This window comes from Neomonachus schauinslandi, chromosome 12, assembly GCF_002201575.2.
Source record: "Neomonachus schauinslandi chromosome 12, ASM220157v2, whole genome shotgun sequence".
Lineage (NCBI taxonomy): Eukaryota > Metazoa > Chordata > Mammalia > Carnivora > Phocidae > Neomonachus > Neomonachus schauinslandi.
Window position 1 is genome coordinate 58812404 of NC_058414.1, and position 25887 is coordinate 58838290.

The window sequence follows — 25887 nt, forward strand, 5'->3', positions numbered from 1 at the left end:
ATATGTATTATCATTAGCTTATGGACGTGAGTATCAACACATAGGGAAAGATGTGAAGCCTCTTGTCCAAGGACTCACTGAAAGCTCCAACAATATGGGTGTGGTTCTTATGTGGGTCCCTGACTCCCCTAAGATCTCATCTTATCTGTATTTTAGATTTAGAAATATTATTTCTTAGTCTATCAAATAATCAGTGACTCGTTCCTCTTTGAAGCTGTCAGTAGAGCAGTGGCACAAGAGCATGAAAATGAAGTCAAGAGGGAAAAATATAGGATGTTCAAGTTGCCAAAGACCAAGGACCTGTAGACTTGGTGTTCTAATATAAGAGTGAGAGGTTGCTGGGAGAGATTATTTAGACAGAGACATTTCCTTGGCATTAGTGCTTCTGTTTAGCAAGCCAACCCATAAATCCTGACTGTCTAGAGTAGAAAAATGCACCTTCCACATTCTCTCGCTTTCCTGCCATTTGACAACTTTGGTGGAAAGGAGCATTGAACTCAGCACTGTCGCAGCTCTATGGTATGGAGACGCCAGGTGCCAAATTCTTCCCTCTGTGACTCCCACATAGAAAGCTGTTCTTATTCCAACCTTGACTGTTTCACCAGGAGGAATGTAGACACATTGGAAGCTGTGTCCTAAAAGTGAGACCTTGTTTTGAGGGTGTGTAACTGGGTTCAGAGGAGTCATGCTTGCCCCAGCTCATCTTTGTGGGGTGGAGCCGAGTTACTTGGGCACACTGTGGGACAGGCTTCGCTCTGCCTTGTATTCTTTTTATCAGGCTCATCATGATTTGTTAAGCACACGGATAAATGCAGAGCAAGTTCAGTTAGTGATGGTCCTGCCCTTACATGGGTTAAATTAGAGAGAAAGGAAATAAACATACAGATAACATTTTTTTTTTAAAGTCATGGTGGAGGGGGGGGTGCAGTGCAAACCGTGTCACTGTGTCCCAGTGGGGTTTCTGATCTTCTGGATCTCTTGTAAATCGTAATGTATATATATATATATTGTATAATGTGTGTCTGTATACTATAATGTGTGTGTATGTGCATATGTATAGAGAAAATATCTGGAGAGAGAGAGAGTAAAATATTAGTTTTTTTTCTGCATGTTGGGATGGTGGGTGATTTTGTTTCTTCCCGCTTATTTTTTTTCCTCCTAAATTTTCTTTAATGAGCAAGTATACTGCTTATGAAATAAAATAATGCAAGTTTAATCACAACATACTTGTACTAAATATTTTCCATCTAGGGCCATTCTTCCCCTTTTCTACTTTGCTCTCTGCTCTGAAGGGCTGACTTTTAACCTGTGTTTTCCTGTTGGATTTGGGCCATTGGCCACAGAACCATCGCAGGTTCCAGAGGGAGAAAAGGGAGCCTGGGTGTCTGTTCTCCCAGCTGCTTCAGTTAGTTGTCTTCTTTGACCAAGGGTCACAGGTCCTGTCAGGTGCCCTGTCCACACAGCTCTGTCCTCCCTGGTCTCCTGCTAACTTCTCTCTCTCTCTTTCTCTCCCCTGAGGTCTGGTAGCCTTTCCCTTCTCTCACTTCTGTAGGCCTAGGGACGCTAACAGCTCCCCACTGAAATTGGCCCCAGGGTACTGCACTATGGCTTGTGGCTTCCCTACATTCTGCCCACACCTTTGCAAATAGTTCCTTTATTAATCACACTTCTAATTATGCAATTTGAGTGTGCTGTCTGTTTCCTCCTGGCAACCAGAGTGATACAGTAGTCAAACTCTCCCATTGAAATTGTGCATGTATCTGCAGCAAGTCTGCCCAGACTAACTAAAGCATCAGTTTCTTTCTGTTTGACTAGAATTTTATCAACACTGTGAGATAGTAGTGTCTGATGGTACAATAGAGTGAAATGAGATTTTAGAAATTAAGGAATGTGAAAGCTTCAAAACACTGGTATGGGAAAAGGAATTCATGACTTTTAAAGAAGTATTTGCAAAACGTGTCATCCCAGGGAGAAAGAGATAAAAGAGATTTCTGGTGGTTAAAAAAAAAAAATGGAGTCATTGGATTTTCTATGTTTTTTCTGTTCTTACATATTGTTTTAAGCATAGGGATCAGAAGTGGTTTGGTGCTTTTGGAGTAGGTGAGGAAGGAATGGATGTCATAAATGGTAAAGGATGAAGTAAGGGAAATGTGGATTCAGGGAAGCAGAGTTGTAATTTTGGAGGGCCCAGCCTTAGACGCAGGGCTCATTGGGAGGGAACATTTGAGCAAACATTTGGAAGAGGTGACAGAAGGAGCTGTGAGGATAATGAGAAGAAACCTTCCCATTGCAGGGGTGCAGCCAGTGCCAGAGGCTACTGTATGTTAGCACAACATTAGGGAGGTCAGCACATGTCTAGAACAGAATGAATAAGGTAAGGAAGGATTAGTAGGAAATGAAATCGGAGTGGTAATAGGTGGTATCATGTAGGTTTGGGGATGTACCTTGTATGCCTTGTAAACATGGAAACCATCTCATTGATCCCCACTGCACTTTTCTGGATTCCTAAGGATCCAGAGAACCCAAATTACTGGTAGGAATTCTTATTTTAAAAATCACTCTTTCCAGAAGTTTCTTTGAGGACTGTCACAGCTCTATGGTATGGAGACCATAGAGCTGTGACAGTGGACATCACTGGATGACCATTGCATCCAGTGGTGTCCAGTGCCCCTATGCTACACAGTAAGGCTGTTTAGCTTGGTATGGTCAGGATAAAAATGTTATCTCTTTTCTATTAGGATTTCATCAAATGAGACAGACTAAATCATTGATTTCCTGTGTTGCATTATGTAATTTGGTTTTTGGTCTCAGACTTAACAAACACCAGTAGCTATGATTCAGTTTGCTTGGACGCAGTGGCGATTGAAGTGAACTTGTCTTCCAATAAAACATCCACTTCCCAGGATAGAAATATGCTGCTTAATTAATATCGATCATTAGCACAGCATAGCAGTAACTTTTGTTTGTAAAGTATCGAACAATTTACAAAGCAAGGCCATTCACGGCAAGCCACCTGACGGGTTCCACCAGAAGTGAAATGAAGGGCAAGTACTCTTATTCTCTATTGTTTCAGAGGAGGAAGTCTATCTTGTAGCACATTTTCCTTCCCACTGAAGATCACATTTCTATTTTATGTTAAGAGCGTGCTGTTGCCAAATATTCAGGAACGCAGGTACCCAACCAATGCTCCAGGCAGGGGAGTTTTCACGCAAATTCATCTTAGCAGACAGCCCCACCCTCCAGCTCTTTTGGCCTGGAGAGAAGAGCTGAGGAGGGGGTGCTTAGGGGAGGGAAAGGCAAAATCTCTTAGATCTGCAGTATACCATTAGCAGCTACATTTATATTTCTGGTCATTAAGTAAGTATTTGGTTCTCTTTGAAATGCTGAGGAAACAGACCCTCAGCATCCTTGTGGTAGTTTTAGATGCACTCTTAATTTTAGTAATTTTACATTTTCTGGGGAGAAAGGAAGAAAGATGTGTTTAGCAATTCTAGAACGGGCCATTTGCCTCTTGCGTGGCTATGCCAGGTTCTTAGTGTGCCTCCTCAGCATTTCCCTGTATGCTCAGTGCCCCTTTCACAATATTCAAGAAACTTTTCTTCCCTGTGCCATGCAGAGATGTGAGCCTGATAATGCCATTGGTGCCATTCACGTGCCTCCCCCATCCCTGCCTCAGGACACCAGTTCCTTCCTTGTTTGTCACCATTTCACTCTGGCATTTCCCTGTCTATTTTCCAGTTACATAGGGAGGCCTGTCTTGCCTCACTTCAACCAGTGATTTGAATTGACCAAACACAGGGCAATTTGAGGAGACTGTTGTGCTGTTTCTGGCCTCTCTCTATTGGTAGGACTTACGAGGATTCAGATCAGCGAATGTTATCTCTTTGTATCTCAGGCTTAAGATGACCATGTGCCCAACTTAGACGAGAGGAAATTGTAATTTGATTGCTCTTTATTCCTGTATCATCACCTCAGAAATCATGATTCATTTCTCCATTCGGTCATTGGTTGCCTAGTTCATTGTTGGCCCTGAGCTGGGCACTAGTGATAGAAAATGAGACAGACACTTTCCCTTCCTTCCAGGAATTTATCTGGAATTGATAATGATTATATATATATATAATCTCACTGGAAATAATCATGATAAACATTGTGCCTTATGACACATGCTATAAAGGAAAGGTTTGGGGTGCTGAGGTAGAAAATAACACGGGGTTTCTTTAGTTAGGGAGGTAACATTGAGAAGGCAATATTTAAGGTGAACCTGAAATGAAGAGAGGAAAGCAGTTTTTCCAAGAATGAGGGGATGTCAGAGGAGAGAAGAGCAGGGAAGGTAGGATAATCCATATGTTGTTAAAGCTCTTTTCAAACCATTACTGTATCTTCGCTTTATAGTTAAAAGGAAGCAGGGGCATACTATCCTTATTTGTACTTGAGAAAAACACTATCAACCAATTTTATTTTGCTTGGAGGATGGGACTTAGGTAAGCAGAGAGCAAACTCTGGGCCTGGAGAAAGTACTTGTAAAGGTGTGAAGGGGATAATTTGAACTCCTGAGTTGTGTAGTGAGTAGAGAAGTGTGGCTGGAGTGGAGGGTTGGCATAGAGGACAGGGGTGAGAGATGAGGCTGGATATATAGCGCCTTTGAAGGCAAGGCTAAGAGTGGGCTTTAGCGTTGTAAGCAATGGGGAGCTCTGGGAGGTTTTAGAGTTAAGGTGTGGCATTGGGAAAGTGCTGATTCATACCAATTAATTGGACCGCGAGGTCTGGAGTGGTCTGGGAGGGACCAGAAGGTTTGGAAGCCAGGAGGACAGTAGGAAGCTATAGCGTGATCAAGATAGGGGGTAGTGAAACTCTGGAGCTCATGGGATAGCAGTGAAAAGACATGTGGGAATCATTATGAAGGCCAAATCAAGAGACTAAGAAATTGAGCAAGATCATGTGCTTAATGGTGGAGCTCACAGGAAAACACAGACCCATTGACAGGCCCTGCACCATTTAGGCCATGGCTTCATCAGCTCTAGATGATGTGTCTCTCTTTGTCTCTATTGCCTGTGTAAGTAAAGGTAGTTTTGAGATTCATTTGTTTTTCATTCCCCTCTGTCCCTAAATTTCCACATTCCCTCTAAACTGTAGGCCTTCTGGGAGAATTCATACTTTTTCTTTTTTCTCTTTCCACAGCCCTAGTTACATTCCCTACACATTCATTTGGTAATAAGCTTCTATGTGACAGGTATTTTATTAGGCCCTGAGAAGAGCTGTGTGAAATTGGACATGGTTCCTGTTGTCAAAGTCTTCACAGCTAGAAGGGGAGGACTGACCTTAAAAATAAGTAAATATATCAATGTGTAATCAGAACTTTGAAAGAAGCATTTATGGGGTACAATGGAGGACAAAGGAATGGTTACTTGATTCTACCTAGTGTAGAGGTAGTGTTAGCATTGGTTGCGATCATGATAATGGTAATGATAATTATAGTAATGGCTACTAACATTTATTGGACATTTAATGTATCCAGCATTGTACTAAGTTCTGCATTTGTATTACCTAACTTAATATTTATAAAAATCTTACAAGGTACAGTTGTTCCTCTTTAACAAATGAGAAAACTAAAGCAAGAGAAGCAATAAACTTGCTCAAAAGCACATGTCATTCATTTATTCACTGAATAATTGAATTTATTGCCCATCTACAAGGTGCACGCCAAGGAGCAGACACTGACTGTCCTCAGATGAATGTGGTGTATTCCCTAGTCCAAGTTTGACAGAGGAAACACTTGTGGAAATAAGTCAGGCTCTTTAATGGTGGTGTGGGAAAGGTACTGTGGGAGCACAAACAGGGAACAGCCGATGGGGCCAGGAGTGGGAGAAGGCTCCACAGAGGAGGGGACATTGGCACTGGATCTTGGATTGACTGCAAAGAGGAAATATTATGTGCAAAGGTAAAAAAGAAACATGAAGTGGTGTGGAATAGTCAAGAAGCATTGAGGTCTGTGTGTGTGAGTGAGAGGGGAGAGGAGAGAGAGGATGGGTCGCCAGGAGGTGATATGGGAAAGATTGATTGTAAAAGGTTCGAGTCATACATCAGAGGTAGGGCCAGCAGAATTGTTTAAGTAGGCTGATGCCACAGCTTTCTTGAGGAAGACTCTTGAGAAAGGAGGAACTTTACCAGTGAGCAGTGAGTACAATATTTTCAGTGGCATTAGACTAATTTCTAACTTCCAAGATATCTGTAGATGCATCAACCACAGACATGTGCTCAACTGTAATTCTAATAACCTGAATGAAGTGGCATCATTTCCTTCCTTTTAACCCATATGATTATACTTAGCAGAATTAACCAAGACAATAAAGTGGTAGGTGAGAGGAGAGACACCAACAGTCCACGGCACCGAGAATCTGAACAGGAAGGAGCAGGATCTTTGAGAGACACCCAAAAACTGTTTCTCACAGTCAAGGGTGGCACCTGAGAAGACATTTATTGTCTTGAGCATTTTACTACAATATTAAATGAATAGCTATAAAATTCTTACAGGGATGGTTCAGGGCTCTGTTGTCTAAACCCAGTATTAGAAAGGATGACAGAGGTCTGGAGTTGGAGGAGAGCACAGGCCGGTCAGACGGATCTTGCTGCTCTGTATCCTGCAGACTTGAGTCTAGAACCCCACCGGGAGGTGGGGCTGCCTACTGCCTGGAAACGGGTGAGTTGCAAAAGGCCACTGAGGGTCACATCAGTGTGCAAGCTGCCTTTCTACTCACTGTAAGGGAGGTTGCCTCGGAAGTTGAACTTGATCCAAACATCAGAGAAATTATCTCTTTCTCAGCCTTTTTCTTAACTCTGGGAACTGTTGAAGAAGGTGAACTAACATCAAAGAATGAGTGAGTGAGAGTTGGTTGTTTTGATAGTTTGATAAAAGTATCGTTCAGAAGTTTTTGAACTACAGCTTTCTTTCCTAATCTTAATCTGCCCTGTTCAGTGTAAACCAGTCTAAAAAGACCTAGGCAGACAACATGACATTAAGACAAGGATCGCTAATCGATAACTTTGTAATGAATTAATGGTGTATTCCCAGGCTTTTGTAGGTATGAAGATGGTGGTGATGACATAGACCCAAGTTAGTGGTATGACTGTAATTCTCAGGATCACATACCAGAATTAATAACTTCTTTTAATGGCCCTAGAAAGGATATTAGCTACATTTTATTTTTTGCCATGTCATTTTCCGCTAGAAAATATTTTTACAGCAAGACTGTAGAGGCAGGTATGGCTTAGTAGGTAAGAGCCTGGACTCAGAAGCCAGATGGCCTCGATCTGAGCTCCTCCACTTCTTAGTGGTATGACTTTGAGCAAGTTACTTAACCTCTCTGTGCTCCAGTTTCCTCATCTATAAAATGAGGATTAATAATCGTATCTACCTCCTAGACTGATAAGGATTAAATGAGTTTTCTGACATATGGCAATGCTGTATAAGTGCCAGCCATTATTAGTAATATTTCTATTAAAATCAATCATGGGGAGTAGCCACCCAAAATGAACACGACTCTCTGAGCTTCACATTTGGAACTATACACGATAGTAAAAGGAGAAAAAGTACATGTATGTAGTTGGCACTGTGCTGGGGCATCTGTCATCTCATACAATACTCATTACAACTCTGTCCATTAGAGGATTATCTCTGTTTTAAAGATGAGGAAGGTATGGCTCAAAGAACTTAACATGCTCCAGATGATATGGAGCTAATCTGAACTTGAACCCTATTCTGGTGTTCATGTTTTCATTCTGTACCATGGTTCCCCTTAGAATTCTTCTGGGATAAGTAGCAAACTCTAAAAAAGCAGAATTTAAATGTGCATGTCACAGCTGGGGTTTTCACAGTGCTCCTTCCCCACTTGCAAAGGTTGCCTGAGATGGTTTCTTGTCTTATGTTGTTCCTCTTTCACTGTGCGGCTACACTAAGGAGAATATTATGGAGAGAGAGGCAACTGGCATGGCCCCTGGTCTCCTTCCCAACCCCACCATGTCCCCTCTAATACTTCTCTGTCTCCTCTGTCATGGAGCAGCTTATCCTCTTAATAGGATTCAAAATATTCACACTGGTATTCCAGCTCCTGAGAGCACCAGAGAGGAGGAGTCAGAATCCTTCTAGAATCCTTCCTAGACCTCCAGAAAACTTAGTCTCTTCTGGAAGGTTAGAACTTTTGTTATCCTGTGAATGTCTCAGACATCTTTTGGATGCAATTCATGGATGTTTACATCTGGGAAGTTCTGAAAGTCTTCGTAACTGCCCGGGCATCATTAAGATGCAGACAATTCCAAGATTGCACAACTCGACTTGTAAACGCGTGTCGGGATGACCCTGGCTCTTTATAGAGAAACCCATAAAGTGTCCACACCTTGGCAGTTGGACAGAATATAGATTTGAAGATAACATTTTGGGACCTTATGGGAATCAACAACCTTTTCCTTGTACGCTCCAACTTTTACTTTCATTTGTGGTCCACTGCCCTTCATCCCTTATTACCACACCCTGAAATTATAGGTATTTGTAAGAACGTATATTCATATACATTGGGTTGTTTTTTTGCATATTGTATTCCAAGCCCATGCATGCAGAAAGACAATTACCACTCTACCCCAAGCTCACTGAGTATGCAATCAAGGTTCATTATGCCCCCGGTTCTCATCCCATTTACACCCTTTATGTCTCAGAACAACAGTGAATGGGGAGCAAGGTATATTGCAGGATATGAAGGGAGGAAGTCAAAGGAACATGCAGAGAAATTGGAACCAAAGAGTGAACAATTTAGGTGAAAATAGTTTGTGGAATTTTCATCTTTGAAGTCTGAGAAATTTTACTTTGTGTTGGATCTATTTCTTGAATCATGATCCCTTGGGTCTGGCATAAAGCTATAATTTTCAGAAGGCTCATTTCTGCAAAAGCTTATGGTTATGGAGAAAAATCAATGTTTGTAGGCCCATGAATCAGAGTCTAAAAAAGTCTGTTTGGATATTTAAGGTCTCGTAAAATGTAACATCGAGAGAGACTTGTGGAGTATCAGAGCCGGAAACAATCATGAAAACCAGGTAGTCCAGCCCCCTGCTTTTAGCGATGAGGCTACAGAGCTGAGGAAGGTCGAGTGATTTATCCAGGTTACATGGCTGCAAGGAGGGGTAGAGAGCCAGGACTAGAACAGACCTAAGCCAGTATATTTCCATCATTATCACCTATTGCTAATCATCTAAAGCACTGAGCCAAAGTATGAACCATGGATCATAAGTGAGAGAATCTTAGCAATAGAAGAGACCTTGGAGGTCAGGTAGCTCCATCTCCCTCCTGATGCAGAAAACCTCTTGGTGACATCCTTGAAAGATGGCCACTGTTCTCTACTGGCTTAACTCTGATGCCAGAAAGCTCAGTGCTTTACTTGCTTTGTCTTTGGACAAAAGGTCAAACTTGTATTTTCAAAAGATCAGTCCAGAAAGAGTGAGGGTGGCCAGAGGTGAATGACATATTTTTAGTGATGGTGAGGAATTTTACTCTCTTTATCATCTTAAAATGAGGATAATAATGCTGACCATGTAGTGTCATTGCGAGGATTAGAGGTGCAGTTTATAAAGCATCTACCATAGTGGTTGCTTCAAAATAAGAACTCAAATTATAGTCATCATTGGCTTTTATCATCATGATCCCATTTTTTTGAAATTATGCCCTCTGGAGTAGCATAGACTACATCTAATCCCACAAATATTTAAAAGCAGTTAGCATGACCCTCTAAGTCTTTTCTTCTTCAGACTAAATATTCCCTGATTCTTTTACGGTTCTTCCTGTAAAGCATTTTGGATGCCTTCATTGCTTTCATTCCCTCCTGTTTGTCAATTTCCCCCTTAAAATGTGGTGGCCAAATCTGGTCAGTTCAACGTGCTCTACAGTGGAATAATTACTTCCCTTGATCTGGACATTGCACTTCTCCTACAGCAACCTAGATTTATGTTAGCATTTTTGGAGGCCAGATCATAAATTTGGCTCAAGTAAAACCTGACTCTACTACCCAGAACATAAGCTATGCCTCCCAACATTGTGTCGACTGCAGATTTGATAAGCATGATTTTTACATCTTCATCCAAGCTGTTGATAAAAATGTTGAACAAGAGAAGGCCAGAGTCTGAGCCTCGAGGAACACCTCCGATCCTTCCCTGTATATTGACCCCCATCCGCTGGTTTGGTGACACTGTTTCATCAGCTCCAAATCTCTGCACCTATACTAGCAAAAATAACTCCACAAGATGTGGTCACTCGTTGTGTTTTTGAAACTGGATATTTAATTTATCCAGAGGTAAAGTGCCATTCTTTTATCAATGAAGACAGGTTTTGAACCCATAATTGGGAAAATGTGAACTCAGAAAATAATTTCATGTTTGAGTTACTATGTAATGCTTAAAGGGAAAAAAAAATCATCTCCTCTTAATGTGAAATGATAATGCTTGCCTAATTGTTTATTTTTCCAAAACGTTTTGAAATTACTCTCTGGGTCTGGGGGAGGGAGTGTGGAGAATTTGTGGATTTCATGTGTGGTAGAAAAAAGAGATTATTGAAGAATTAGAATACAACTTTTAGGAGCCTTTTCCATCTCAGGTGGGGATCACAGAGTCAAAGAGATGTCTTAAATGTTGGTGGGAGAGGATGTGAGGTATAGTCCTGTATAGTTTTTCAAATTCTTTTTAATGATTCTCATTAAAGAGGCCATTCTTTCTTTGATTTAACACACTTCCCTCTGAAGAAATCAAACCAACTTCTTTGTGCTATAGCACAGATCGGTTTTTCCTAGTTTTCATGGTTGGAGATAAGGAATTGTTGTTGCCAACCTTTGAGCCAAAGTGCTCAAAGATTCAGAGCTCACTTCTTGGCATCTTCCTCCAAGGGCTCATTTAATATTTTCTCAAAGGCTTTACTTCCAGTCTACATCCCATGTTTGTGGATTTCTTCTTAACTCTGGTCCTTTCTATTTCTCTAGCCCATAATCAAACAAGTACTTTAATATCTAAAACTCTATTACTGTGAGCATACTTTGAGATCTCAAGGTAAATAAACAAAAAGTTAGCACTCTCAAAAATTGACCAGGGAATAAAAGACCCCCTCATACTGAATATTTTAGGAATGTCCATTTTATAGTTTACTCACTCACTCAGTATTTATTGAGCACTTATTATATTCCAGGCACTGATCTAGGCAACAGAGGCAATGGGGAGTAAAGTCAGATTTAGTGTCTTCTCATATTGTGCTTACATTCTCTAGGAAGAAACATGTTAATCAAACCAAAACTATTGTGAACTTGTAAAAAGTGCTGCGAAGGAGAGGGTCCCCATCACTACAGAGGTCAGGGAAGTCTTCCTCACATGATGCTTAATCTGAGATTTGAAGGTTGAGTCAGGGGAGGGCCCAGGTAGCAGAAAACAGCATATCCCAAGCCCCTGTGCTGAAATGGAGCACAGGCAGTATGAGGGCAAGAACATGCTAGAAAGGTGGAGTGAAGAGCAGAGAGCAAGAGTGAGAATAGCGTGAGATGAGCTGGGAGGTAGGAAGGGTCCCCTATAGGCCTTGTAGGTCACACAAAGAGTCCTCTCAGTGTCTTCTGAACCATGAAAGCCATCTAAGAAGCTTGTCGGGTGGGGGTAGGAGGGTGTGGTTGGGTAAGGAGAATTGTATGATATGATTAGTTTTGTCTTTCAGAAAGATCACTGTGGATATATATAGGCAAAAGGAGAAAGGGAAGCCATAGTGAGTGACAGGTCAGTTAGGATACCACTGTCTAGTCCAGGAAAGGAGATGATGCTGGTTGGGTGTAGGTTGGCAGAAGGTGAAATGGAAAGATAGAAAGAGATGAAGGATGTGTAGGTTGAATTTGCAATACTAGAGGACTGCATATGGGGGTGATGGAAAAGAGGTATCAAGGGTAACTCAAGGAGGGTTCATACATTTTATATCCTTCTTTGGCAATTTAAAGATTATTATTTTAAATTTTAGATTATGTAGCTCTACTCATAATCCTTGATAGCACAGCACAACAGAAATAATTCTAAAAAGAAAGTCTGAAATCCTTCTGTGCCTCAGATCTATTATTGGCAAAGTAGGTGACTGTGAGCAAGATGAAAAATGGTTGAGTATCTCCGAGGATCCAAACAATGGAGGAAAAAAAAAATATTTGTAATTGTTGACTTCATCAAGGCCTCATTAAGGCCCAGGGAAATATGTTTGTTAAGGCTCACTTTCAAAAGAAGTAACACAATTATCTTTATTTTCATTATTATTTTAGTTCAATTCTCTATGTCTCCAGGCCCTATAAAAAGAACTTAAGCATATCCCTACACTGCCACTCCAACACAAATCACCATTTCCTTTCATCTCGCTTTAACCAACCACAATATTTTCCCACGTCAGAAAAACCTTCCAGTGTATAAGAGGAGCCTTTGGACTGCGTGTGTGTATAAAAGCCTGTTCATGCCTCTGGGATCCCATGATAACACAGTCGGCTCGCAGTCTAAACCAGGTGCCCAGTTTCCATCTGGACTCCTGACAAACTGTGTGGTCAGGATTTAGAAATCAGAAATCTGGGAAAGGTGCGATGTGATGGACACAACCACCCCAAATACCATATATGTTATCACCATCATTTAACACATAGTGCAGGAAATCCTGTTCTTTGCAGAGGAACTTCAAAGAACCACTTCTGGTTCTCCTGGGTAACATTTATTTTTTTCTTTGCTAACCCCAAAGCGCAGACAGATATATATTTTCCCTCTAGTAAATTGCTAGTGACACTCCATTTCTTTCCTGCCATCCTCAACCCCATTGTCCAACTGACCTCTCGAATTTCACTACCCTTCTAGGCTGAGGAGCTGTGCTTAGCTATTTACAGAGGCCCACTTACTTACTTGGCTTTACCCTGTACTTTCCCTTTCTTTTCTAGGCTCTGAATTTCTCACCTTTTAGCTCTGCCATGTTGATGAGACTTCCTCTGCCCCTGTGTGAATCCTCTTCTTTTGTCCCAGTAACTTTTTTTTCTAGAAAGAGCTGTCTTTTAAGACAGCTTTACCTTGCATGTTTTACCTTACTTTTGCATTTTAAACAAAGAAACCTTCATTCAAGTTATCAGAAATAAGCACATGATATTAGTTCCCTTAAGTGACCGGGATGTCTCATTTAGACCTTCACTAGTTTATTCATGCAATGTATGTTTACTGAGTGCCTACTGTGTTCCAAGCACCATGAGAGAGAGTTACGAACACAAACATTCTACGTTCTAGAGTAAGACAGTGAACAAGTAAATGAACAAGCAGTCATTGTTCTGTATTCTGTTATTCCATAAAAATTGTTAGAGATTGATTTTATGGACATGCAGCAGAAAGTTGCAACTTTTGCTCTTGGCATTGGATTCCAGACACCTGGTCGTCTGTTCCAGTCATCCATCCTCACTCTCCAGGTAGTTGAACTTGGGTCATGAGTACCCAGATTATGATTTGGAAAAGTAGTAGTTTCCTGGGGAAAAAAAAGTAGGTCGTTGGCCACTCTCATAGGACTGAAAAAGAAACAATAACCCAGTGTGCGTGTCATTCAAAGCAGGATGTTGAGCAGTTCTTCACTAAATCATAGTATTGTGCACTTACCATGGAAATCATTTTCAAATACAGTATATATCACACCAATTCAGAGAAGATATGCACCAAATGTCTCTGATACAAACCTCACATCAGGATGGCGACAGAGTGATTAGTGAACTTCATGGTATTTTCTTATGTGCTTTACTGTTAGGGTAAATAGTTATTTTTCATCTGCTCATAGTTGTAAGTTATCACAAGATGGATGGATCCATGGCTTGCCAGAAGCCATAACTCTTTATTTAGTTGACATGACCAGATTCCTAATTTCGTCCTCTGAGAGCTTGAGAGTACAATAAAACATTGACTTCTTCTGACCTTCCCCTCTGTCTTCTCTGGGCAGAATATCTCGATGCATAACACAGTTGGTGGGGCCATGGCAGGGCCCGGAGCTCACCAGCTTGGCAGCACCCGGATGCCCAACCATGACACCAGCGTTGTGATTCAGCAAGCCATGCCGTCACCCCAGTCCAGCTCTGTCATCACCCAGGCACCTTCTACCAACCGCCAGATCGGGTAAGGAGACTTCCTCGGCTGTCTCTGGGGCCTGGCTGGAGCTCGGAGAATGTTCTGGACTTTCTCCTTGTTTCTGGTGCTCAGACTGGATGAGACAGAAGTTGGTGTTCCTGGTTGGCGTGAAATCACCTGGCACTTAGAGGGATGCTTTTAATGGGAGAAGGGAGGGGAGCCCCCATTTGGTGGAGACTATTTGATCCTAGACTTTGGGGGACAAAGCAAGTCATTCTGTGTCATCATTTCTTCAGACAAGATTTGTGACTGTGGAAAACGCCTTGGGTGTTATGGAGAGCAGAGCATAGTTTCCAGGACAAATGCTTAAGGATGGTAGAGGGAAGTTTCACCAGCCCACTTTCCTCCCCAACAGAGTGTGTCCTTTTTTCCCTAAGATCTGCTAAGCACATCCCCTGGGTCTTTCATGTATTTCCAGTCTTCCTTCCTCTGATGATTCTTCCTTGCTTCTTTTCCTTGTTAATACCTCTTTATTAGCTCTCCCCTTCCTCTGTATTGGTCCAGGCTCGTTCCTGGTGTAGACAAAACAAAAAAAAAGTAAGCCGTTTCCCCCTCATTTATGTAAAAAAGACAATAGTGTGGTATTGAGCAAAATTGGTAGAAAGCTCCTGTCAGAATCCCAGACACTCTGAATTTTCACTTCTGAGTCTCAGGTGACAACTCTAGCCCCTGGCTACTCGGAGTGTGGTCTGAGGACCCGAAGCCTGGGCATGACCCGCTAGCTTCTCAGAAATGCAGAATCTCTGGCCTGCTTCCTTACCTTCAGGATGATGGTGGTGTGTCTTCTTTCCACCCTTACAAGAGCAGCGTGAAGACGAAATAAAAGATTTAAGAGCAGTCAGGTTCTTAGGAAGAAAAGGTAGTAACTTAAGCCAAAGTGCTCTGATAAATTTATATTGCTGGAAACTGAGAACTGCTTGCTGTATGTTCCCAGAATTCTCTCTTTAAAATAGGAAAGGGAGCTTGCGGTGTTTAGTATGTGCAGCAGAATTTAGTGTGAATATTCAGTTGAATATTGGATATGGTGATTTAAAAAAAACCCATTAGAAGCTGCCTGACAATTTGCCACTGTGTCTTTCCCCCTTTGTTTTTGTTTTTTTTTTTAAAGATTTTATTTTTAAGTAACCTCTACACCCAACGTGGGGCTTGAACTCACAACCCCAAGATTAAGAGTTGCATGCTTTACCGATTAAGCCAGGCACGTGCTATCCCCGCCCCCCCCCCTTTTTTTAATGCTTGTAAGGATTTCAGATCAAGAGTGAGCACCAGGAACAATGTTGGCTTATTCCTCCTTAGAATGCCCTAGAAGGGGGGGGTACCTTGTCTCTCACATTTCTCAACTTACCAGATGGGTTGTGATTTGCAAAGACCCATCTTAACAAAAGAGAGCTGTGGTCAGTGACTGTTTTGTGAGTCTGTCATGGGTACATTTGGTTTCCCATTTAAGAAACAGAATATTACTCTGGCCATTTGAATGCTTGGCTTTGTTAGAAGAAGCCAATACTAAATTAGATAGTATCCCTGTTAAATATTTCTTTTCTTTTCAAATGACTATGGGGGCAGATATTGCCACCATCCAAAGCAAGAACCTATAATACACTAAGAGAGTGGGGTGGGTTCTTTAAAGACAGCATCTAAATTTCAAGGGACTCTTTCACTCTAGTGGTTTGGCTTTGGGCAGACAATCCACAGTTAGGCCAGCTAACTATAATTATTTTATTTTTCTTTCAAGGGGAAAAAACATAAAATGTGTTGGAGTTTACTAGCAGTTTTATAACATTCCTCCCCCCCTGGAGTTCTCCTGCCTCCCCCTCTCCCCACCCCAGCTACCCTCTTGGAGGTCCTTAGTATTGTTAGTACAATGCTGGTTTTTGTGAAACAATCTTTTAAGGGTTAGCACTCAATTCTAAGATGGGTGTTGACTCTGTCAATAATTTACCCAGCTGGCCCAGGGCTGTACAGTTGGGTGACATTTCTAGGCTGTGTCACTGTGCCTGGATGAGTGGGAGTGTTTCTCTGGTACATGTGACCTCCCAACCCACTCCATCTTCTCATTTACTCCCAATCCTGGGGTGTTGTGTGTCTCTCCTGGTGTGTTCTAGGAGATAATTGTCACTTTTGGGACTCTGTCTCATTGCCAAGCTTGAGGGAGGCTGCTTCTTTTCTTCAGATCCTTCCCTGTCGTGCTTACCATGTTGATTCCAACCCACACATCCTGTCATTTCCATTTTCTCCATGTGACCCATCCAAAACCTTGCCCGGATGGCCATGAGGGCTCAGCAAGGAACAACCCAACCCATCTCACCAGTGGATTCAGAATGAAACTCTAGGTGGTAACATTTGGGGATGGTTGACTCTTTTATTTCTCCCAGCAAAGAGGAAATGAGTACTTATTTTAAAACATGAGTTCCCTCTGGAGACTGTGTCTTTAAATGAGCATTTGAAATTGCAGATAGTTTTTTTTTTTTTTTTGAGACTGCACAGAACCATATTGTAGTAATATTCTGATTTTTATCACAACCTCAAATATTTAAGTGTCAAAATCTGGCCAAGCCACCTGCAAATGTTTGCCATGGCTACTGGCCAACAAAAACAGCAAACAGCAATGAAAGTCTTCATTCAGGCTCAGCGCTTAAGCTGCATCCAAGCAGGGAGACTGGGACCCACCTGTGCCCACGCACAGTGCTTTTTGCTGTGGCCAGTGGGTGTGTTCACGACTGGAACTTTGTGGGAGAGGGAGGGGGCCGCCTGTCTCCTGCTCCCTCTTTTTTCCTTCTCTTCTCCCAGTGCTTGGCTTCTGCTGCCAACCTTACTTTTGCTTTCTTTTCTGCCCCTTCTTTCATGCTGAATTTAAGCTTAGAGGCTTGAATGTATTGGGAGTGGTGTGGATAAGGAAGGGCTTGGAAATGGGAATAGCACTGGTGTCTGGGGAAGATTTTGGGGGACTAAATGTATGCATTTCTGTAAGCATTTGATTTTCATGTTTTTTGAGCAGGCGCTGAGCCAATGTAGACCAAAATAGGTGGAAATGCAAAAATCCAAAGAAATAAATGTAAAAGTAGGTAGATAAGCAACATAGGCAACGTCCGTGCCATCCCATATCACCCCCCACCATGCCCTATGCCCAGTTCTGTCAAAGTAATGCTGTTATCCCAATAGAAACTGGAGGTAAGTATAAATATCCCAAATTGCACTCGTGTGGTTAGGCAGGCTAGAAAAACACACAGTGCTAGAGAGTGTGGGAGGCATCCCCAAACTAGAGACTACTTGTGCTTAGTCAGACTGGCAGACGCTCTGTCGGGAAGAGTGTCTTTGGCTGATTGATGGTAGCATTTTAGGAGATAAGTTTTCCAGATGGAAAAAAAAAGGGTTGAGCCATGGGCTGTGGGGGAGACAAGTGAGACAGAAAACAAGCATGTGTTAAATATAGATGAAATTGATTCAGCCTTGGACCAAATATGTGGCAGATTCCAAGCAGTATCTCTATTGCAGTCATTTTTATTAGATATCATGTAACAGGCTCATTAATTCAGGATTAAGTCAGCAGAACCTGGGAAAAATGGTAGATGAGCATGTAAGTGGTCACGTACATCCCTTTCTCTGTCTCTTACTCTCTCTTTGTCTCTCTCTGTCTCTCTTCACATGAGATGTTTTTGTAGGAGCCAATGAGCAGTTGAGGAGGTGGCTATAATCTTAATAGATTCCGGCTTACCTAAAGAAGCCTATTTCTCTTTATGGAGTAAGTGTGAGCAGGTAATTCATGCTCAGTAATTCTTCAGGAGAGCAATGAAGATAGTATGGAATGTGGAGATCGGCAAGGATGGACATGAGTACAGAATTCTGATAGGTTGTGGGAGGCACTGCCACTGTATTCCACACGTTTTCTTCCTGTATTCTTTTTGTAATCAAAATGTTCTACAAATTCAATTCTCTGTAGGGATTTGGGCAAATAAGCAAGCTTGTGAGGTGATTGGTGAAAATTATTTGATCATAATAGTTTACAATACAGAAATGTTCTATGCCTAACATCAAAATATACAAGTGTTCCTACCAAGGCTCATATTTGGACGGAAGATATCTGGCTCATTGTGGAATATTCTAATTAAAATATCAGGAAACTTGAAAATATGGTCACCAGCATGTATCTGTGAAGCCATGTATGTATGAAATTCCTCCCTGATTTTACATCGCTTATATTCCCGGCACATACGTGTCCGTGTCCATGTCCATGTGATGTCATAAACCCTATTTGCATGGGGTTGTAGCCAGGCAGTATACACCTAATACTTAGCCAGAAATTTATATAAAATGCCATAGAAGCAAATCTTGTTTTATGTAAAATAAAGAGAAGCCAATACTCATCATAAATTGTGCCTTCTCTCACCCTTTCTGCACTTCTTTCTCTCTTTTCTCTTTGCAATTCCTGACACTATGTATCACACAGAATATCAGGTGTAGCTCAGTGGACATGACCAAGGAAAATAATAATAATAGTAATAATAATAAAAGCTTGTTACATCTCAGACGTGTTGTTGTCAAAAGCAGCGCTACCTTTTCTACCAGAGTCATATGGCTTTGTTGTAGGAGTTGGTGTTGCTGTATTGAGATGGGAATGGTAATTGATTTGAGGATTTTTGTGTCACTGTTGCTCGGTGGGGGTGGGGGAATGGGAGATCCATAAATGACGCTGTCACAGAAAAGCAACATTTAAAGAAGACTTCAGTAGGACAGCTTAGGAATGTGCTTGCTCTGTCAATGCGTAGGTGTGTAAAATCACTATTAAGAGTTTTCTTGAGCTGAGCATGATTAAGACTGTTACTGCCCACCACAGGCTGATGCCAGTGACATCCAGGCCAGCCTTCTTTCTGCTGGAGGCAGCAGACCAGCAGGTCCCAGGTTGTCACTGGCTCACAGCCCTTTGCCAGGATAGCTTGAAGACCCCCTTGAGGAATTCAGAAGAGAAGCCATTACTTCCTGCTTTGTGTTTTGCTGAGTATCATGGCTATGAACATTGCTTTATTGTTAGAAAGTTGCTGGATCTTTCACAGCCCTGAGAACATTTACGAGGGCCCTTCAGGGGGATGCTTTCTGGGACGGTTGATGGATTTAACCATATGGCTCCCGTTAAATCCCATGCAGAGCCTTGAGAAATTACCTCTGACAAGGGGGCCAGCAGCCTTCCACTCACAGAGCTTTATGTGTGGAACGAAAAATTAAGTACTGATACTTGAGGAAATATAAGGTTTCTCAACATTCAGAAGTTGTAATACCACATGGTATTGTGGCCAGATGAAGGGGGCAGAGCCAGAACACCAGAGCACATGGCTGCGTATTCTGAGAAGCAGAAAAATACCCTTGCTCTTGTCTCTGAATCTGGCTCTTGCCTCGGATTCCTCAGGCAAGCTTTGTGTGTCTTGGTGCTACAGCTAGTCACCTGGAACACAGCAAGGCTGGTACCTCAGTCACCTTAGAGGGATAAAGCAAAATATCACACACCCGGTGGCTTAAACAACAGACATTTATTTCTCGCAGTTCTGGAGGCTTGAAAGTACAAGGTCAAGGACCTTGGTCAGCAGATGTGGTTCTTGGTGAGGACCCTTTCCCTGTCTTGCAGACAACTGCCATCTTGCTGTGTGCTCGCCTGACCTCTTCTTTGTGCTTGGTGGGAGTGGGGATGAGGTGAGAAAGTTAGCAAATTCTGGTATTTCTTACTCTTATAAGGACACTAATCCCATTATGGGGACTCTACCCTCATGACCTCATCTAAACCCAATTACTTCCCAAGTCCCCACCTCCTAATACCATCACATGGGGGGTTAGGTTTTCAACATATGAATTTGGGGAGTACACAAGCATTCAGTCCATAAACAGCTAGTGTAGTTGGAAGAGAAACTTGGAGGTCACTTCTCAATGGCTCAAACTTTGTTAGAAAAGCCCTTGGTTATCAGGCTGATAATGAAGACAAGGAAGCTGACATTTATCCAACATCTACTATGTGCCAGGCACTGATCTAGCATTGCATTTTGTTTCCTATCATTGTCCAAGAGCCCAGAGAGGCAGGTATTATTTACTCCAGTTTTATTGCTCAAAGAAGAGAAGTAACTTGTCCAGCATCATTCAGCCAGTGAGATGAGCAGAGTTTTGAGTGTAGGTCTGTTGGACTCCAAAGCACATGCTTTCCCTCTACTCCTATGCATAGCTATCCCAGTGCTGTGGAAGACACATGAGCTTATCTGACCATTTGAGAGAATCATCTACGCACAGGAGTTGGCTAATGCTCAGTCTGTCTGGTTCCAGTGTGAAGAGCTTCTGTGCTTACACACACCTGCAGGGTGGTCAAGGGCAGAGGGAGACACCTTGAGTTGCCAGCAGCTGCTTCAGTCCTCTAGGAGAAAGATATAGGAGGTCCCTGGCCCCCAAAGAAGGGAGATCAGAGATTGTCTTGAGCACATGGAGGCAGAGTTGGTTTCTCCTGGGAGAAACCAACTGGCCAAATACCCTCATTTATGAGAAAACCAAAGTCACCACAGAGAGTGACCGCTCTTTTTTCAACCATTTGGTTGCTCCACATTTGGCTTCTTGGTCTGAAGGAAAACCCCTAGTCCTTACCTAGATGAAGTCTGACTTCCAGACTTATTCTGATTCCTGCTGCGGATAGGTGACTTTGCCTGTGACCTCCTCTTGGAGGAGGATTTCATTTCTGGATCTTACAAACAGAAGCCCTGCTCACAAAGTTCCAGAAGCTTCCATCTAAGTCTCTCTATGTGTATCTCCCCCTATCCCATTTTTAGAAACAGGCACTGATGAGGATCTGCTTCTAGAGCAAATAGCCCAGGATCATTCGGTTTGTGTGCATCGCAAATCTAGACAATTGTTCTTTTTTGCAGCATATTGGAAAGATATGCCTGGAGAGCAAGAGCTTGCTGAGAGCTAAACTATGTTAGATCAGAGGAGAGTCTTGGAAAAATACTGGCCATGAGGTCAGAGGTCACAGGTTTGGGATAGTCCAGGCTCTGCCATTTAAAAGGTTTTTAGCCTTGGCCAAGTGCTCCACTTCCCTGGGCCTCACTCAGTTCCTTCATCTATATATGAAAAGGTTAACCAGCTGATTGCAAGTCATTCCCAGTGGCAAACTTCTCATGCAGTGCTACTTTTCTGTCTCAAATGTATTTTCTCTTTTGGTTTGTTTTCTTCCAGGACCTGAGTTTGGTAAGAGCTCTAGGTTATGTGTTCACGGATGTGTTCACGTCCCGCTGTGGATGAGAACAGAATCGGGCTTGGGAATACTTGGGAAGAGGAGGCCAGTGCAGTCAAACAGAGGGGTCCCAGCATATGTAACCAGAGAGATCTGATTTCTAGGCTCAACTCCTGGGTGAATAACAATAATTTTATAATTCTGTTCCATGGGCGTGAACATACCCATTTTACATTTGAGTAAAGTGAGGTTCAGAAATTACGTGACTTGCCCCAAGTCATACTAATAATGAATAGCAAGAGCGAGAACTAGAAGCCAGGCCACCTACACTGCACTGTTCCACGGGTCTAAATGAACTTGGCTTCCCCAAGGTTTGGTTTCTTCACCTGTAAAATGGGGAGGTATCACTAGAAAATCCTCGAAGTCCTATTCAGCACTAAAAAACAGAATTTTCATAACACGTTTAATTTTGAAAATTACTTGGCAAGGCAAGTTCTTTGGGGGCATAGTGCTACACGCATGGCTATGTGTAGTTTCCTCCTTTGCACTAATCTTATCAATAAATTGTTCTTTTATTGTCACTTTGCTAAAAGTATCTTACTGTTGGAGATCTAACAAGAAAAACATCTAAACAACAGCATGATAGTGAAAGATATAAAACAAGTCCAATGCAAGAAACCTTGACAATGATCTTGCCAGAAGCAGCTCTGTGGGAAAATGCAATTCACTATCTTCTTTTCCGACATTATTATCATTTTGGGGGTTACTTTGTGGAAGACTTGAAACATAGGGCTTTAGCTCATATCGATATTTAGTGTCTTCCTAGAGGTAAACCTTGGATAAGGCACCAAATAACTAGACAGTGGGGGTTGAGGATATATGTTTCCCATAATACAAAAGGCAGTAATTAACTGTACCTCTCTGTACTTGTCATAGTTTCTAATGGGGATTGGCTCAGTGTTTCCTGTTTTCAGGACCAGAAACATGGATGCCTACCTGGCTCACCGTCAGTTTACATGGCTCCTGGGGTGGTGTTCAAAGAGAGTCCCTACTAAGTGTAGTCATTCCTTGGTGAATGCCAAAAGGGGTATTAACATGGAGAAACGATTAGTCTTTGCAGTGCTCTGCAAGGTAAGCGTGCTAGGAGAAATGAATCTGATAAAGCAGGTCTTATCCTCTGTAACTGGGGAGGACCCTTTGCTCTTTTGAAGACTGAGCATGTCCAAGTAATATGGCAGTGTCTCAGTGGACATTTCTGATCATTTGTAGTTTTCATATTCTCAAGCATTGTATGTCTCCTAAAGTGTGAATAACTCTCATCTGAACTGATTGACAAGTATTTTCCGAGTTAAGAGAGGACTGTTCTAGGAACTTGCAGATAGCCCATGGTGCCCATTTCGTATACCATGTATTTATTTAATTGGACATCTTGGGGTTCAAAAGATAAATGATTCAATAGGTTCTCTCACATATATTTTTCAATAATATTAGATCAAATGGATTTTCTCTACCATCATTTTTTATATCCTTTCTAATGGGGATTGAGTTAAAGATTACATAAATTCTGTGGATATTTTGCCTTTGGTGGGATGAGAATAACACATAAACAAACATCTAATTTGGTCTTGGATTTTGGGTATAAAGGGAATCCTTGATATTAGGTTTCAGTTACATCCAGATGGAATTCTATTTCAGTGAGGCACAGGGCAAAGCCATTGCTAGAGGCTGAAAGCCATGGCTGGTGGTTCTGACTCTACCACTCACAAGTTCTTTGAAAAGACCCCATGACCTCTCTGGGCCCTACTTTTCCATTTTATATAAAGAAAGAATGAAACTAGATTGTCTAGTAAGTGCCCTCTTCTAGCTCTTAGGAACAAGTTTGTTTCTTTATCATGACTAACACTCTACTACAACACTGCTTGGCTGATGCGGATTGTGGAAGAAGAAATTCCATAAAACAGATATGTTCAAATTTAGTAGGCAATCTAGTAATCTATTTGCCTTGTATGTTTTGCTTTTGGTAAATATTAATGTGAAATTCCTGTAGAGTAATAAACATTCTTAATGGTACCAGACACATTTAAAAGAGTTTGGAGTTTTATAGTTTCACCCCCTTTGGCAAAGTGCATTTGGGCTGGTGAATAAGCCGGTAAAGTCTGTAAAATGATAGGACCCTTGTGAGTGTGGGGTAGAGACACGCTGGCATGTGCTTGGGTTGCCTTTGCAGGGTTGCAGAACTTTGCAGAGAACAGATGGCCCCCAAACATCTTTGAAATGCCAGAAATTACTTCCCCAATAATCATAGACCCATCGTATATTGGTTCAGATATGGTAATTCACAAACCAAATGCACAGCACTTCACAGCTGACCTCAAATCTATTATTTTCAGTCCAGAAAACCCAGAAACATTTTTGACACAATAATCATAATGACAAGTGCAACAAGAGACACCCATCACCAAGTCATCAAGCCACTGAACATTTGTTAAACAATTTGTTGTTCTCAGAATCTGTAGGGGTGGGGGGCCCAAGCATTTGGCAGACTCTCAGGGATCACTGCGTAGCATGACGTTTCCTCTCACTTTTCCCAACGTCTTGCTTAAACTGAATATCTGAAGAGATAAAGTGTAAGTTGTTAGATTAAAGAGAAGTAGAGGCTGCTTCTACTTCAGTATTGTTTGGATAGTTTGAATGGAGCCATTTTGATGAACCTGTAAATTCAGTGTCAAAGGCTACCTCTAACGTCTTTCTATAACCCTATGCTGAGCCAAGGTATATTTTTAATGGCAAAACTAAACAAAAATGCAGCTTTATAAGTGCATATTCCAAATTATAGCCTCTCAAAAACATTGGAAGAATGAATTTAAGAATAGGAGCATGTGGCTGGCTAAGTTGGGGGGAGCATGCGACTCTTGATCTCGGGGTTATGAGTTCGAGCCCCACGTTGGGTGTAGAGATTACTTAAAGATAAAATCTTTAAAAAAATAAAAATAATCCCAACTAAACTGTACACTGTTAAAGGAGAGAGGGGAGTTTTAACATCCAGTTATATCCAAATGAAAAGTGTGTGTGTGTGTGTGTGTACATCTACTTCATAATATTTTGCTTTACTGGAACATAATTTAGGCCAGTTGACATGTATATTATCTTATTCAAAACCCTTGAAGAATTTTTCTGGGTGTATTCTGTATATTCTACATAGCATGGTTTTTCATGATGCCCTGAATGTCCCTATCATCTCCCCCTTACATGACAATAAACTATACCAGCACCTTGGAACCACTTTTAAAGAATAGCCCCAGTGACTGACAAGTATAAGATTAAAAAAAAAAAAAAAACTCACATAGATTCATATTAGCCCCTTTACCTGATTTTCAGAAAATTGAAACAATTTCCTCATTATCTAGAAAATGACCATTTGGTTGATGGATTATGTTTTCAGGAGGAGCCACTTTTTGTTTCTCTGATACCTTGACATCATTGGCATGTGGGATGAGATACTTAGGTGCTAATGCTGACATCCCTGGAGGGTGGTGACAGCCGAATCTGAGAGCAGGGGAGGGAGAATCAACTCAGGTGGTGATTCCCTCCCTGTGAGGAGGAGGGTGAATATTTCATAGAAAATTGGCTGTGATACTAACCATGGGTTTGGGGCTTCACCAAGAAGGCTTTGATTTACCCGGAGATTCCAATTTATAGTCACAGTAGAGTGGGGGTGGGAGGGCACTCATCTAGAACCCCGACTTTCTCTCCTTTCTCTGCCCCTCCTTCCCTTCCTCTTTTCTCCCCATCTCCCCTAGAAAGAAAGGAGGATACATCAAATTATTCATGTCTGCCATTTGACCATGGCTCTGGCTAAAAGTCTGGAATTGGAGAAAATTTAAAACTTTTAACAAAAAGAAAAACGAGAGAAAGAGAAAGAGAGGTGTCAATTACTAGACGTGTCCTAATCCACCCTCATTGTGTGGATAGCTGCTATTTATTTAATTTAATTCTGTAGTCAAGCACTTTGCAGGAAACTAGAGGAGTGAGTTTGTCCAGATCTCTTTTGGCAAATATGTGTGTGTCTGTGTTTGTGTGTGGGAAAGAAAGAGAAAGAGAGACAGAGAGACAGAGGGAGGGAGGGGGAGAGAGAAAGACAGAGAAGGAGAGAGAGAGAGAGAGAAGAGAGACAGAGAGAGAGAGATTTTTATAAAAAGAGTGTGTGAAACTTTGGCTGCCCCACTGAAGCCACAGACAACCAACCTTATATTGGGTCCACCCTGTTCCATAATTATTACTGCCATTAGGAATAATTATTATTTGCTTCATTGAGTTGGCAGTTTGGAGCCTGCCTGAGACAGAGGCTTTTCACAGGAGCTGTGGCACACAAAGGACCAAGCAATCACCCACAAGTGCTTCAACATGTTTGGACGACGTCCTTCTCTTGGTTCACTTCATTGGGTTTCGCACACATTGAGCTTCAGATTGAATGAAAAGTTCATCAGATTCCTTCAGCAGGAATGAGCGCC

The 25887-nt window shown here is 41.8% G+C and overlaps 1 protein-coding gene across 1 annotated transcript in view; it reads left to right on the forward strand.

Annotated features, from left to right (window-relative positions):
• CREB5 (cAMP responsive element binding protein 5) overlaps positions 1 to 25887 on the forward strand; it is a 319697-nt gene that overhangs the window by 65253 nt on the left and 228557 nt on the right. Inside the window, exon 4 of the mRNA XM_021689812.1 lies at positions 13997 to 14169. Coding sequence (XP_021545487.1) covers positions 13997 to 14169 — 173 coding nt within the window. The remainder of the gene's footprint in view (positions 1 to 13996; positions 14170 to 25887) is intronic.